Consider the following 15,357-nt stretch of genomic DNA (forward strand, 5'->3'; position numbering starts at 1 on the left):
TGACTATCCCGAATCAGACCTTGCCTTTCCAAATACATGTACATCCTGTTCCTCAGGATTTCTTCCAACAACTTGCCCACCATCGACGTCAGGCTCACTGGTCTTTCATTCCCTGGCTTGTCCTTAGCACCCTCCTTAAACAGTGGCACCACGTTAGCCAACCTCCAGTCTTCTGGCACCTCACCTGAGACTATCGATGATATAAACATCTCAGCAAGAGGCCCAGCAATCACTTCTCTAGCTTCCCACAGAGTTCAAGGGTACACCTGATCAGGTCCTGGGGATTTATCCACCTTTATGCATTTCAAGACATCAAACACTTCCTCCTCTGTAATATGGACATTTTGCAAGGTGTCACCATCTATTTCCCTACAGTCTATATCTCCCATATCCTTTTCCACAGTAAATACTGATGCAAAATACTCATTTAGTATCTGCCCCATCTCCTGCGTCTCCACACAAAGGCCACCTTGCTGATCTTTGAGGGGCCCTATTCTCTCCCTAGTTATTCTTTTGTCCTTAATGTATTTATAAAAACCATTTGGAATCTCCTTAACTCTATTTGTGAAAACTATTTCACGTCCCCTTTTTGCCCTCCTGATTTCCCTCTTAAGTATATTCCTACTGCCTTTATACTCTTCTTAGGAGTCAGTCGATCTATCCTGTCTATACCTGACATATGCTTCCTTCTTTGTCTTAACCAAATCCTCAATTTCTTTAGTCATCCAGCATTCCCTATACCTACCAGCCTTTCCTTTTACTCTCACAGGAATATACTTTCTCTGGATTCTCGTTATCTCATTTCTGAAGGCTTCCCACTTTCCAGCTGTCTCTTTACCTGCAAACATCTGCCCCCAATCAGCTTTTGAAAGTCTTGCCTAATACCATCAAAATTGGCCTTTCTCCAATTTAGAACTTCAACTTTTAGATCTGGTCTATCCTTTTCCATCACTATTTTAAATCTAATAGAATTATGTCACTAGCCCCAAAGTGCTCCCCCACTGACACCTCAGTCACCTGCTTATTTCGCAAGAGTTGGTCAAGTTTTGCACCTTCTCTAGAAGGTACATCCATGTACTGAATCAGAAAATTTTCTTGTACACGCTTGACAAATTCCTCTCCATCTAAACCCTTAACACGAAGGCAATCCCAGTCTATGTTTGGAGAGTTAAAATACCCTTCCATAACTACCCTATTATTCTTACAGATAGTTGAGATCTCCTTACAAGTTTGTTTCTCAACTTCTGTCTGACTATTATGGGGTCTATAATACAATCCTAATAAGGTGATCATCCCTTTCTTATCTCTCAGTTCCACTCAAATAACTTCCCTGGATGTATTTCCAGGAATATCCTCCCTCAGTATAGCTGTAATGCTATCCCTCATCAAAAATGCCACTCCCTCTCCTCCCTTGCCTCCCTTTTCTATCATTCCTGTAGCATTTGTATCCTGGAACATTTAAGCTGCCATTCCTGCCCATCCCTAAGACATAGTTCCCAGATTTCTCTTTGCAGCCCTTCTTGAATACAGGCACAACATTCGCTACTCTCCAGTCTTCCAGGGCCTCACCCGTGGCAAACGACGGCGCAAAAATATTAGCCAGGACCCCTGCAATTTCTTCTCTAGCCTTTTGCAGTGTTCTTGGATATATCTGGTCAGAACCAGGTGATTTATCCACTTTCATATATTCTAATACACTCCCCTACTGTGACATGGACTGTCCCTAAGACATATCCACTAATTTCCCCAAGTTCCCAAATCTTCATGTCTTTCTCTATGGTAAATACAGAGGAGAAATATTCATTGAGGACCTCACCCATCTCCTGCGGTTCTACACATACATGTCCACTTTGGTCATTGAGGAGTCCTATTCTCTCTCTAGTTATTCTTTTTCCTTTAATATACTTAAAGAATCTATTTGGATTCAGTCTAATCTTCTCAGCCAAGCTATTTTGTGCCCCCTTTTCACCCTCCTGATCTCCTTCTTCAGTAAACTCCTGTATCGGCTATATATCTCCAAGGATTCCCTTGATCCCAGCTGTGAGTCCTACCTGTCCATCTTCCTTCTCACCTCTCTGCTCCACCCTCCTACCACCATTGCCCCCACCTAGATCTACCAGTCACACCCTCAGCTACCTTCCCCCTAGCCCCAACCCCTTCCCATTTATCTCTCAGCACCCCAGCTCACAAGCCTCATTCCTGATGAAGGGCTTACACCAAAAACGTTGATTCTCCTGCTCCTGAGATGCTGCCTGACCTGCTGTGCTTTTCCAGCACCACACCCTCAACCCTGATCTCCAGCATCTGCAGTCCTCACTTTCTCCTCCCTGAGGAGGGACAGAACTGGCAGCTGAATGTCCCAGATTTTAGATGTTTCAGGTGTGACAGAAAGAGGATGTAAAAAAGGTGGGTGAGTTGTGTTTACTGATAAAGGAGAATCTCACAACTGCACTGAGGGAGAATATATCAGAGGACTTGTGCAGTGAGGCAATAAACGTTGAACTCAGGAACAGCCAGTGGGTAATGGAGTGAATATGTAGACAGATTTTTGTGAAGATGTAAAAACAGCAGGGCTGTTGTGGTGAATGATTTTAGTTTCCCCGACATTGGCTGGGACTCACTTCATGCTTGGGTCTTGGATGGGGCAAATTGTGAGGACTATTCAGGAGGGCTTCTTGACACAGTATATAAACAATCCAAACAGAGAACTGGTTTTAGAAAATGAGCCCCAGGCAGGTGAGTGAAGTTTCAGTGGGAGAACATTTTGGGAATACAAACCATAAAAACACGAGTTTTAATATACTCATTGGTAGGGATAACAGCAGCCCTCAGGTGAAGGTGTGAAGTTGGGGGAAGGCGAACTACAACAATATTAGGCAGGCACAGGAGAATTTTGATTGGAGGAAGCCGTTTGAGGATAAATCCTCATTGGATATGGCTTTTAAAGTTACAGAGACCAAAGGGTATGGGGAGAAAGTGGGAACAGAGAACTGAGTTGGATAATCAGCCATGATCATTTTGAATGGTAAAACAAGATTGAAGGACTGAATGGCTAACTCCTTCTCATTTTTTTTTTGTTTCTATGTTATGTTTGATTGTTCTACAAATTAATCAATACAAATGGTTTGTTTTTATTCATTTTATCCCATCAAGTCATAATTCTAATATTCAATATCAATTGGCTTTGCATCTCTTATCTCATGCAAACAGACTTTTTTTTCTACTTTTTCTTTATATTTGCATTTTCTGATTTGAAGCGCTCTCATGTACTGTCCAAACGTAAGAGTGTAGATGTCCCATGCTGGAAATATTCAACAGATCTGACAACATCTGTGGAGAGAGAAACAGAATAAACTTTTCTGGCTATGACCTCACCAGTTGCAAGACAAGGTCATCAACCTGAGTAAAGATTGTTTAGTGGTTGTTCCTCCATCACTGTAAACCAAATAAACCCTTATTCCAGTCAAGGATAAAGAGTGGTGACAACATGCTTTTACCCACAAATACCACCATAAACATGAGAAAATTCCAAATTCTTCCAGGATCTGATTTTTAATTGTTACTGTAAAGTAGGCATTGCAATCCCTTTGGATATAAATTGAAAGCTGTGATTAATTTAAACCAAATGGTGAAAATAACGAATTCCATTCCCAAAGGAATCAGAACATCTTGAAGTGTTTCTGAGGCCAGGATGACTTCAAGCCTATATGCACCACAACAACTGGCTGTTCACCCTCCCCCTTGAGAATGTCCTGCAGCCGATCTTGGGACATCCCTGAACTGTGCACCTGGGAGGCAACATACCATTCGGAGTCTCATTTTCAACCATAGAACTGCTTATCTACTCCCCCTACAATTGAATCCTCTATGACTATAGGCATTCCACTGTTTTTCCCACCTATCTGTACAGCAGAGCCAGCCATGATGCCATGAACCTGGCTACGCTGCCTTCCCCTGGTGAGCCATTTCCCCCAACAGTATCCCAAATGATATAGATAATGGTATCCCAAATAACATAGAAACAAAAAAAAATGAGAAGGAGTTAGCCATTCAGTCTTTCAATCTTGTTTTACCATTCAAAATGATCATGGCTGATTATCCAACTCAGTTCTCTGTTCCCACTTTCTCCCCATACCCTTTGGTCTCTGTAACTTTAAAAGCCATATCCAATGAGGATTTACCCTCAAACAGCTTCCTCCAATCAAATTTCTCCTGTGCCTGCCTAATATTGTTGTAGTTCACCTTCCCCCAACGTCAGTATCCCAAAGGATGACAACAAGGAAGAAAATATGAATACAAGTTTCACGTATTCAAAGTTTAATCCTTCAATTCCGATAAATACATACATATCGTATAGAAATGTTATGCAAATATAAATGCATGCACATGGAAGGTAAATGTCCATCTTAAAAGGACTTGCTTTGAGTGTCAATGGCCTTCATTTTTGGAAGCAGCGAGAGGGAAGGTAAATTCCCATCTTAAAAGGACTTGCCTCGAAATCAGCTGCCTTCATTTGCAGCAGCTTTGGGAACAGTGAGAGCGAGGAGCTGAGTGGGAGCGATCGAATTACGCTCTGGGAAGGTGAGTGAACTGATATATTTGGGCAGCGGCTAACCCAAGACAGTGTCACAGTAGTGGCTTCCACTTGCCCTCCTCTTCCACCCAAAAAACAAGAATCTGTGTGTTGATAAGGTAAGACTTTTCTTTTTTATCATGCGATTGGTAAGGACTTTTCTTTTCTTCCCTTTTTCATTTATCTAAGTTACGCTTAAGACTAAAAATGGCATGAGGTCTCAGACCCATGTTATGCTCCTCTTGCTCAATGTGGGAGCTCAGGGTTGCTTATATTCCTGACTCTTTCACGTGCAGGAAGTGTGCCAACTGCAGCTCTTGTTAGACCACATGATGGGTCTGGAGCTGTGGATGGACTCCCGTTGGAGCATATGAGATCGTGAGAGGGTCATGAATAGCACATTTTAGTGAATTAATCACACTGTAGATTAGAATTACTGAGGGGGAAAGGGAAAAGATGACCAAAAGGCAGCAAAAGAGCAGGAAGGCAGTGCCAGTGTCTGCTGTGGTCATCTCCCTCCAAAACAGGTATATCATTTGGGATACTGTTGGGGGAAATGGCTCACCAGGGGAAGGCAGCGTAGCCAGGTTCATGGCACCATGGCTGGCTCTGCTGTACAGGTAGGTGGGAAAAACAGTGGAATGGCTATAGTCATAGAGGATTCAATTGTAAGGGGAGTAGATAAGCGGTTCTATGGTTGAAAATGAGACTCCGAATGGTATGTTGCCTCCCAGGTCCACAGGTCAGGAATGTCTCAAGATCGGCTGCAGGACATTCTCAAGGGGAGGGTGAACAACCAGTTGTTGTAGTGCATATAGGCAACAATGATACAGGTAAAAAATAGAATGAGGTCCTACAAGCAGAATTTAAGGAGTGAGGAACCATGTTCAAAAGTAGGATGTCAGAGGTAGTAATCTCAGGATTGCTACCAGTGCCACACACTAGCCAGAGTAGTAATAAAAGGATAGGCAGGATGAATGCATGGCTTGAGAGATGGTGCAGGAGGGAAGGGGTTCAGATCTTTGGGACATTGGGTCTGGTTCTGGGGGAGGTGAGGCTATTACAAATTGGATGGTTAACACCTCAGCAGACTGGAACCAATGTCATTAGGAGTGCTTTTGTTAATGCTGTTGGGGAGGGTTTAAACTAATGTGGCAGGGGAATGGAAACCAAATGAGATGGTTAGTGGACAGTATGGAGGGAGTAACTAAAGCCTGTAAGGAACGAGATAATGAAGTCAGCATGACCAAGTGTGAGAGTAGGCAGGGAGCAGATGATGAACACAAAGGGACAGGTAGCCTGAGGTGCATTTGTTGTAATGCAAGAAGTGTAGTAGGCAAGGCAGATGAACTTAGGGATTGGATTAGTACCTGGGAGCATGATGTTATTGTTATTACTGAGACTTTGTTGAGGAAAAGCCATGATTGGCAACTAAATATCCCAGGAAACCCTGATCTTAAATTTACCTGGAAAGATCTTCCGTAAATACACTGGCACCACTCCCCACCTCTTCCTCCGCTACATTGATGACTGCATTGGCGCCACCTCGTGCTCCTGCGAGGAGGTTGAGCAATTCATCAACTTCACTAACACATTCCACCCTGAACTTAAATTTACCTGGACCATCTCTGACACCTCCCTCCCCTTCCTGGACCTCTCCATCTCCATTAATGACAACCGACTTGACATTGACATATTTTTTACAAACCCACCGACTCCCACAGCTACCTGGATTACACCTCTTCCCACCCTACCTCTTGCAAAAATGCTATCCCATATTCCCAATTCCTCCGCCTCCGCCGTATCTGCTCCTAGGAGGACCAGTTCCACCACAGAACACACCAGATGGCCTCCTTCTTTAGAAACCGCAATTTCCCTTCCCACGTGGTTAAAGATGCCCTCCAATGCAACTCGTCCACATCCCGCACCTCCGCCCTCAGACCCCACTCCTCCAACCGTAACAAGGACAGAACACCCCTGGTGCTCACCTTCCACCCTACCAACCTTCTCATAAACCAAATCATCCACCAACATTTCCGGCACCTCCAAAAAGACCCCACCACCAGGGATATATTTCCCTCCCCACCCCTTTCCGCCTTCCGCAAAGACCGTTCCCTCCGTGACTACCTGGTCAGGTCCACGCCCCCCTACAACCCAACCTCCGACCCTGGCACCTTCCCCTGCCACTGCAGGAACTGTAAAACCTGTGCCCAACCTCCTTGTCCTGTCCTTGTTACGGTTGGAAGGGTGGGGTCTGAGGGCGGAGGTGCGGGATGTGGACGAGATGCATTGGAGGGCATCTTTAACCACGTGGGAAGGGAAATTGCGGTCTCTAAAGAAGGATGTTATCTGGTGTGTTCTGGGGTGGAAGTAAAAGGGGTGGAGGAGTTGCATTACTGGTCAGAGGGGATGTCACGGCTATGATGAAGGATGGCACTATGGAGGACTCAAGCAGTGAGGCAATATGGGCAGAGCTCCAAAATAGGAAGGGTGAGGTAATGATGTTGGGGCTTTACTATAGGCCTTCCAACAGAGAGTGTGAGATAGAGGTACAATTATGTAGACAGATTATGGAAAGATGTAGGAGCAATGAGATGGTGGCGATTGGGAGATTTTTTAATTTTCCCAACATTGACTTGGATTCACAGTGGTAGAGGTCTAGATGGAGAAGAACTTGTAAGGAGGATCTAGAAGGGTTTTCTTGAGCAATATGTAAATAGTCCAACTCGGGAAGGGGCCATACTAGACCTGGTGTTAGGAATTGATCCACTCAGGTGGTTGAAGTTTCACTAGGGAATAGTGATCGCAATTGCGTAAGTTTTAGAATACTAATGGACAAAGACGAGAGTGGTCCTAAAGGAAGAGTGCTAAACTGGGGGAAGGCCAACTATAGCAAAATACAGCAGGAGCTGGGGAATGTAGGTAAGGAGCAGCTGTTTGAAGGTAAATCCACCTTATGTGGGCGGCTTTTAAAGGGAAGTTGATTTGAGTGTAGGAGAGACATGTTCCTGGGAAAATAAGGGATAGGAATGGCAAGATGGGGGAACCATGGATGACAAGTGAAATTGAGAGTAGCTAATAGGAAGAAAGAAGCATATGTTAGGTCTAGGTGATTGAAGACAGATGAAGCTATGAAAGAATATCGGGAAAGTAGAACCAATCTAAAATGAGGAATTAACAGGGCTAATATGGGTCATGAGATATCTTTAGCAAACAGGGTTATGAAAAACCCAAAGCCTTTTATCCATATATAAGGAGCAAGAGGGTAACTCAAAGGGTTGGCCTTTTCAAGGACAAAGGAGGAAAGTTATGTGTGGAGTCAGAGAAAATGGGTGAGCTTCTTAAAGAGTACTTTGCATTGGTATTCACTGAGGAGAAGGACATGACGGATCTTGAGGTTAGGGAAAGATGTTTAATTTACTCTAGGTCAAGTCAGCATAAGGAACGAGGTAATGTTGGGTATTCTAAAAGGCATTAAGGTGGACCAGTCCCCAGATCAGGATAGGAACAATCCCAGGTTACTGAGGGAAGCAAGAGAGGAAACAGCTGGGACCTTAACAGATATCTTTGCAGCATCTTTGAACATGGGTGAGGTCCTGGAAGACTGGAGAATTGCTAATGTTGTCCCCTTGTTTAAGGGTCGCAGGGATAATCCTGGTAACTATAGACCGGTGAGCCTGGTGTCAGTGGTAGGGAAGCTGCTGGAGAATCTACTGAGGGATAAGATCTATTTCCATTTGGAAGAAAATAGGTTTATCAGTGTTAAGCAACATGGTTTTGTGCAGGGAAGGTCATGTTTTACCAACTTAATAGAATTCTTTGAGGAAGTGACAAAGTTGATTGATAATGGAAGGACTGCAGAAGCCTACACATGGACTTCAGTAAGGCATTTTATAACATTCCCCGTGGTAGGCTGATGGAGAAAGTGAAGTCACATGGGGGCACAGGGTGTACTAGCTAGCTAGATAGACCACTGGCTGGGCAACAGGAGACAGAGTAGTAGTGGAAGGGAGTTTCTCAAAATGGAGACGTATTACCAGTGGTGTTCCACAGGGAACTGTGCTGGGACCACTATTGTTTGTGATATACAATAATGATCTGGAGGAAGGTATAGGTCATCTGATTAGTAAGTTTGCAGATGACATTAAGATTGGTAGAGGAGCAAATAGTGAAGGGGACTGTCAGAGAATGCAGCAAAATATAGACAGATTGGAGAGTTGGGTGGAGAAATGGCAGATGGAGTTCAGTCTGGCAAATGTGAGGTGAAGCATTTTGGAAGATCCAATTCAAGAGCAAACTATATGATAAATGGAAAACTGCTGGGGAAAATTGGTGTACAGAGGGATCTGGGTGTTCAGGTCCATTGTACCCTGAAGGTGGCAATGCAAGTCAGTGGTGTTCAAGAAGGCATACAGCATGCTTTGTTTCATTGGATGGGGTATTGAGTACAAGAGTTGGCAGTTCATGTTACAGTTGTGTATGAATTTGGTTTGGCCACATTTGGAATACTGTGTACAGGTCTGGTTGCCACACTGCCAAAAGAATGTAGATGCTTTGGAGAGGGTGCAGAGGAGGCTCACCAGGATGTTGGCTGAAAATGTGTTGCTGGAAAAGCGCAGCAGGTCAGGCAGCATCCAAGGAACAGGAGAATCGACGTTTCGGGCATCAGCCCTTCTTCAGGAATATATATGGATAAAAGGCTTTGGGTTTTTCATAACCTTGTTTGCTAAAGATAGCTCATGACCCGTTTTAGTCCTGTTAATTCCTCGAGCTATCTTTAGCAAACAAGGTTATGAAAAACCCAAAGCCTTTTATCCATATATATTCCTGAAGAAGGGCTGATGCCCGAAACGTCGATTGTCCTGTTCCTTGGATGCTGCCTGACCTGCTGCATTTTTCCAGCAACACATTTTCAGCTCTGATCTCCAGCATCTGCAGTCCTCACTTTCTCACCAGGTTGTTACCTGGTATGGAGTGCACAAGCTATGAAGAGAGATTGAGTAGATTAGGATTATTTTCATTAGAAAGATGGAGGTTGAGGGGGGATCTGATTGAGGTCTACAATATCATGAGTGGAAAGACAGGGTGGATAGCAAGAAGCTTGTTCCCAGAGTGAGGGACTCAATTACTAAAGGTCACCAGTTCAAAAAGTGAGAGGAGAAATGTTGAAGGGAGATATGCGTGGAAAGTTCCTTACACATTTTGGAACGCATTGGCAGTGGAAGTGTTAGAGGCAGGCACAATAATACAATATAATTTAAGATGTATCTAGACAGATATATGAATGAGCAGGGAGCAGAGAGTTACAGATCCTTAGAAAATAGAGAGGACAGCTTTAGATAGAGGATCTGGATCAGTGCAGACTTGGAGGGTGGAAGGGCCTGTTCCTGTGTTATAATTTTCCTTGTTCTTTGTTCCTGTTCTATCAAAGAAATTTACTTTCAGGAAATCATGTCACTTGAATATTCAGGTTTTGAGTTCCAATTTTCCTGAACCAAATCCAACGTCATATCTCGATTCAGTACTTTCTATACTTTTCTGAGGTATATATTACTGAACTAAATGTCAGTACAGAGAATGTGGCAACCTGATTAAAATTACAAGAAGTGGTATTTATAACCAGTGATTTTAAACAATTTGTTACATAATGATTTATTAACTTGCTTATTTCTCTATTGTCAGGGTGTTTTTTATAAAGCACATGGAATCCCTACAGTGTGGAAAGAGGCCATGTTGGTAACTCTGTCTTACCTGTGACTCCTAATACTTCACAGAATTGCTGAATGTTGTTAGGTCAGCAAATATGGCACTCATTGTGCACTAACCAGGTCCTGCAAATGTCAACAAAGTGATTACCAATAATCAATGTTCCACAAGTGTTTTTTAGGGATAAATGGTGATTCTATTTGGTTTAACAATTATTTCTCTCATTCTCTTGCAGGTAATGCGTTTGTTGTCAGCTTGGCATTTGCTGATCTTGTCGTGGCTGTGTACCCATATCCACTCGTGCTCTTTGCAATTTTTCATAATGGTTGGTTCCTTGGAGACATTCACTGTAAAGTGAGTGGCTTTTTGATGGGTCTAAGTGTGATAGGTTCAATTTTCAATATCACAGCGATTGCAATAAACAGATATTGTTACATCTGTCACAGTCTCACATATGACAAACTATTCAGCTGTCGAAACACAATGATCTTTGTGTTTTTGATTTGGGCATTAACAGTACTTGCAATAGTTCCAAATTTTTTTGTTGGATCTTTACAGTACGATGCCCGTGTTTATTCCTGTACATTTACTCAGACAGTTAGTTCTTCTTATACCATGGCTGTGGTGGTGGTTCACTTCTTGGTTCCGATCACAGTGGTGTCATTTTGCTACCTGCGCATCTGGATTTTAGTTATTCAAGTAAGGAGGCGAATCAAGACAGATGTGAGGCCAGGACTGAAGCATAGTGACTTCAGAAACTTTCTGACTATGTTTTTAGTATTTGTGTTGTTTGCATTTTGCTGGGCACCCCTGAACTTCATTGGTCTAGCTGTGGCAACCAATCCAAAGAAAATCGGACCAAAAATCCCAGAGTGGCTCTTTATCCTTAGTTACTTCATGGCCTACTTTAACAGTTGCCTTAATGCAATTATATATGGAATGTTGAACCAAAACTTTAGAAGAGAATATAAAAGAATATTAATGGCTCTGTGGACACCACGCCATTTATTTCAAGAAACATCCAAAGGTGGAACTGAGGCAATGAAGACAAAACCATCACCTGCATTACATAATAATGATTAGGTTAAAGCAAACTCATTGTAATATTATCCATTTACTGAAACATCTTGGAATGTAGTTTTTTGATTGCTTTTGTTTTGAAGTTGTCAGTTCTTGTTCAAGAAAATCAACTGTTTATAGATGTTCTCTTATTTTAATTATCTTTCTGTTAAAATTATGATTCGACCATTCTGCTTTTCTTGCCAATACTGAAATGTTGAATGGAGGTGTGTTTGGTTGGTGGAGTTAAACTTGGAGTAGCATCTGAATGAAGATGTAGAACACATCAATTTGGTTGGAATAATATTAAAATCTTATTTGATAAGCTTTCCCAAACATATGGGAAAAATTCCATTCTTTATTCAATTACTATTTCAATCTTGATAAACTATAAATTTACCCTATAAATTGTACTTGACAGACACCATTAATTCCAGAACATTCTGATCATGATTTCAGCAACTCAATACTATTTTTAACACTGGGAAATTCCTTGAAGCTTCAGTTCTGGAAAAATTTAGCAAAATTTCTGGAGGTTTTATGGAAACCCTAGTTGAAAGACGTTGCATAGTTGAAAAGGGTGTCTTTTGGAGTTTTGGTTGTGGAACTGAAGAGAATCGAAGAGCATTCACTTTAAGATGTAAACTTTTCTTTGAAGCCACTTAAAAGGTGCTATTTCAAGTTTAGGCAATTACTATTTTAGGGTCACAGAGCACAAAACAAAAGGCCCTTCAGCCGATTGCATCTGTGCCAGTCAAAAATAACCATCGAACTATTCCAATCTCATTTTCCATAGTCTTGTACGCCTTGGCACTGTAAGTGCACATCTAAATACCTTTTCAATGTTATGAAAATGTCTGCGTGTACCACCCTTACAGGCAGGGAGTTTCAGGTTCCCACACCCTCTGAGAAAAGTGTTTTCTCTCATCTTCTCTAAACCTCTATTTACCATAAATCATTGATCCCCAGTGATTGATCCCTCCATCCTGGTGAATAAGTTCTTCCAGTCTGCCATATCTATGCTGCTCTTAATTCCATACATCTCAATCATGTCCCTTCTCAATCTCCCCTGCTTTGAAGAAAACAACCTTAGTCTGCCCAATCTATCTTCATAACTGAAAATCTCCAACTCAGGTGACAGCCTGGTAAATCTCCTCTGCACCCTTGCTGGTGCTATTACGTCTATCCTATAAAGTGGGTTCAGTTGCAGCAAATCTCTAATCTTAAACTCTATGCCTTGAATAATAATGGGAAGTCTACCACCTGTCCCGCTACCTTAAGGGACCAATGTGCATGTATACCAAGGTCTTTCTGAGCCTGGATGCCTTCCAAGGGTAATTTATTATGTATTCTCTTACCTTTATTTGTATGGGCCAAGTACCTCACATTTATCCAGACTGAATTCCATTCATCACTGATCAGCCCATCTGATAGCCTGTCTATATCCTCTGTGATCTAAAGCTATCCACCTCAGTACTTATTATCCCATCATTTTTAACATCATATGCAAGGCCTAAAATCAGATCAGTCATGAATTTATTCAATAGAGAAGACGGCACCATTCCCAATTCTTGTGTTCATTCTTGGTTTCAGCAGGAACAACTGTTTATTAATCAAATTCCTACTTAGGACTTCTTGCTAGCGATGAAGTTTATCTCTTGTATGTTAGTTAGACTCATCAATGAATACAATTACAAATCTACAAATTTCACCCAAGCATCTCTTATTCTGCAGTAAGTCTGATCAAAACTAAGTTAATCTGCAATGATAAAACTGATCTTCATCTACGTACGAACACAAGAATGCACACACCCACACATGCTTTGTAAGTCACTATCCATTTGTTTGATAACAATCCAAGTCTGCTTAATCTTTTTGTGAATTGCAAAATGCTGAAAATTCACTTTGGGCATTCATTGCCTATCCTCTTCAGCATAGGAGAAATTGGCAGGTTTTAATTCTTCTTGTGATTTCAGAATTGATTTGTGAAGGAATTACAAACTCTCATTTATATGGATATGCTTATGTATAATTTTGTCTTGATTTAAATGTTTAGTGTCATAATGAACTTAAGTTTGAAAATCTATTTTACAACATTCCCAAATTGAATTTTATTCATGATGACTAATGCACACAACTGAATGGTGTTAACTTATCATTAATAAAATATGCTGCCCAAAAGCAGTTGAAAATGATTGCACCTTCAATATTGTTCCATTACTGTTGATACATACATCAAATAAAATAAAAATAGTACTTTGCATTCATTTCTATTTAGTGACAAAACAAATGGGAACCAAAAGTGCTTTGAGCTGAAGGCACTGAGTGAGATTGCTGATAGTTGTGGTTTGTTCCCTTGCTGCAGTAGTTAGTGTTGCACAGTAAAACAGCTGACATGTTTATTCGGGTCAAGCTCTGCATAAAACTTCAATTATATAACAAAAAAAACTTTGTGATGTACTTGCCATATCACAGAAACCTGGCGTTCTAGTTCTTCTTTGTTACAAACACAATTGGCCAGTGTTGATTTTCCTCAAATCTTTTTTGTGCAAAGAAACCTGATCTATCAAAGGCCAGTGTAACATACGCCATGGTACTAGAGACTGGAGTGGCTACACAATGTGTCTAATTAATCAATTTCAATAAACTGTATCCATTTAACATAGCATTTAATTTCCATCTGTTCACTTACATCAAATTCTCACATGCAAAATATGTACATAAAATATACTACTCTACTCAATCAAAAAACTAAATACAGATGGCACAACTGTGAACTTTAATAATTGCTGAAGTTCCTGTTTCTTCTACAAAAGCTTACATTTCAGAGACCACCAAAATCGAATAAGTTAATACTAAATCATAAATGGCAAATTCTGTTGGTTTCGTTTCATTGTAGCTTTCAAAGTATTGGACCAATTCTGCAACTGTAAGAATTCTATATCTCCTAACTTCTGCAATCAATGTTCTTAAAACAGATGGAAAATGTGCCCATGTCCATAACAATAAAATAGAAATCATTGTCCTGTATTTAAATGTTGCTTTATTAAGTATAGTTTGTCAACTACAAAATGTTCATTTTTTTTTACAATAAAAGTTAAAATGAACCTTTCCAAGGCTGATTGACTTCAAATACTGGATTTGATTAGCAATTTTTGCTTCCGTGGCTGGAAACTATATTAAATGAACAGATGTTTGGAGGCAATTTGAACGTGTCAACATGAATGGGTTTGTGATTCGATTACAGGTTAAAAGAGTTGGAACTTCTGATGCATACGGGAACAGCATCATCTATTGACTTCCACCTTCAATCTCCGTGTGACTGGAAAGGCCTGGGAAACCTCAATGGGGGCAGGTGGCTTGGTAATTCAACTATAAAAAATGCTTTAACTATGATTTCTGTCTTTAATGAAGTGTGCATGGATTTCCCAGGCTTTACAAAACTTGCCAGGGAAATCAAAGCAAGACAACAGCAGTATTTCAGGGACTGAACAACTGACAACAAATAAATAATTTAAATTTGAGATCTCACTCCAGCTTTCTTGTACAAGTGATAGACTTTTGTTCACAGGGCTGGTTCTTAAAATGTGCTTTCACTGCACAGGGGCTGATTTCCAACACATTTTCCACTAACCTTCAGTTCAGTACAGGAGTCATTTTTATCTGGGACCTAAGATGAGGAATAAAAGGTGTTTCAGCAGCAGCATCACTAGAATCAGAAGCAGTAACTGTACAGAGAGGTTGAGAACAGAGTTACAGGTCTTATAATATGATGCTCCCAACATAGAATTTACAAGCAGGCAATGAACAATCCTGGACATATGTAATTCCAGTGCCTCAGAAGGTTCATACCTTCATATCAAATGGTCACTGGCATTTGTAGACTAATGGAGGAAAATCTCTTCCCTTGGACGAGGGAAGTAGTCATTATCAGTGACTTTCAAACGTTTGTTTGACCTCTGGCTCTTTTCAGAGCTCAACAGGTTGTATTTGTGGAACCTACAATTTACTGTTTAAGG

The 15,357-nt window shown here is 41.2% G+C and overlaps 1 protein-coding gene across 1 annotated transcript in view; it reads left to right on the forward strand.

Moving 5' to 3' along the window:
* Nucleotides 1-11,362, forward strand: part of LOC140481010 (melatonin receptor type 1B-like) — a 75,817-nt gene extending 64,455 nt beyond the window's left edge. Inside the window, exon 2 of the mRNA XM_072576619.1 lies at nt 10,515-11,362. Within this exon, the coding sequence (XP_072432720.1) occupies nt 10,515-11,362 (848 nt within the window). The remainder of the gene's footprint in view (nt 1-10,514) is intronic.
* Nucleotides 11,363-15,357: the final 3,995 nt, after the last annotated feature.

Source organism: Chiloscyllium punctatum, chromosome 9, assembly GCF_047496795.1.
Source record: "Chiloscyllium punctatum isolate Juve2018m chromosome 9, sChiPun1.3, whole genome shotgun sequence".
NCBI lineage: Eukaryota > Metazoa > Chordata > Chondrichthyes > Orectolobiformes > Hemiscylliidae > Chiloscyllium > Chiloscyllium punctatum.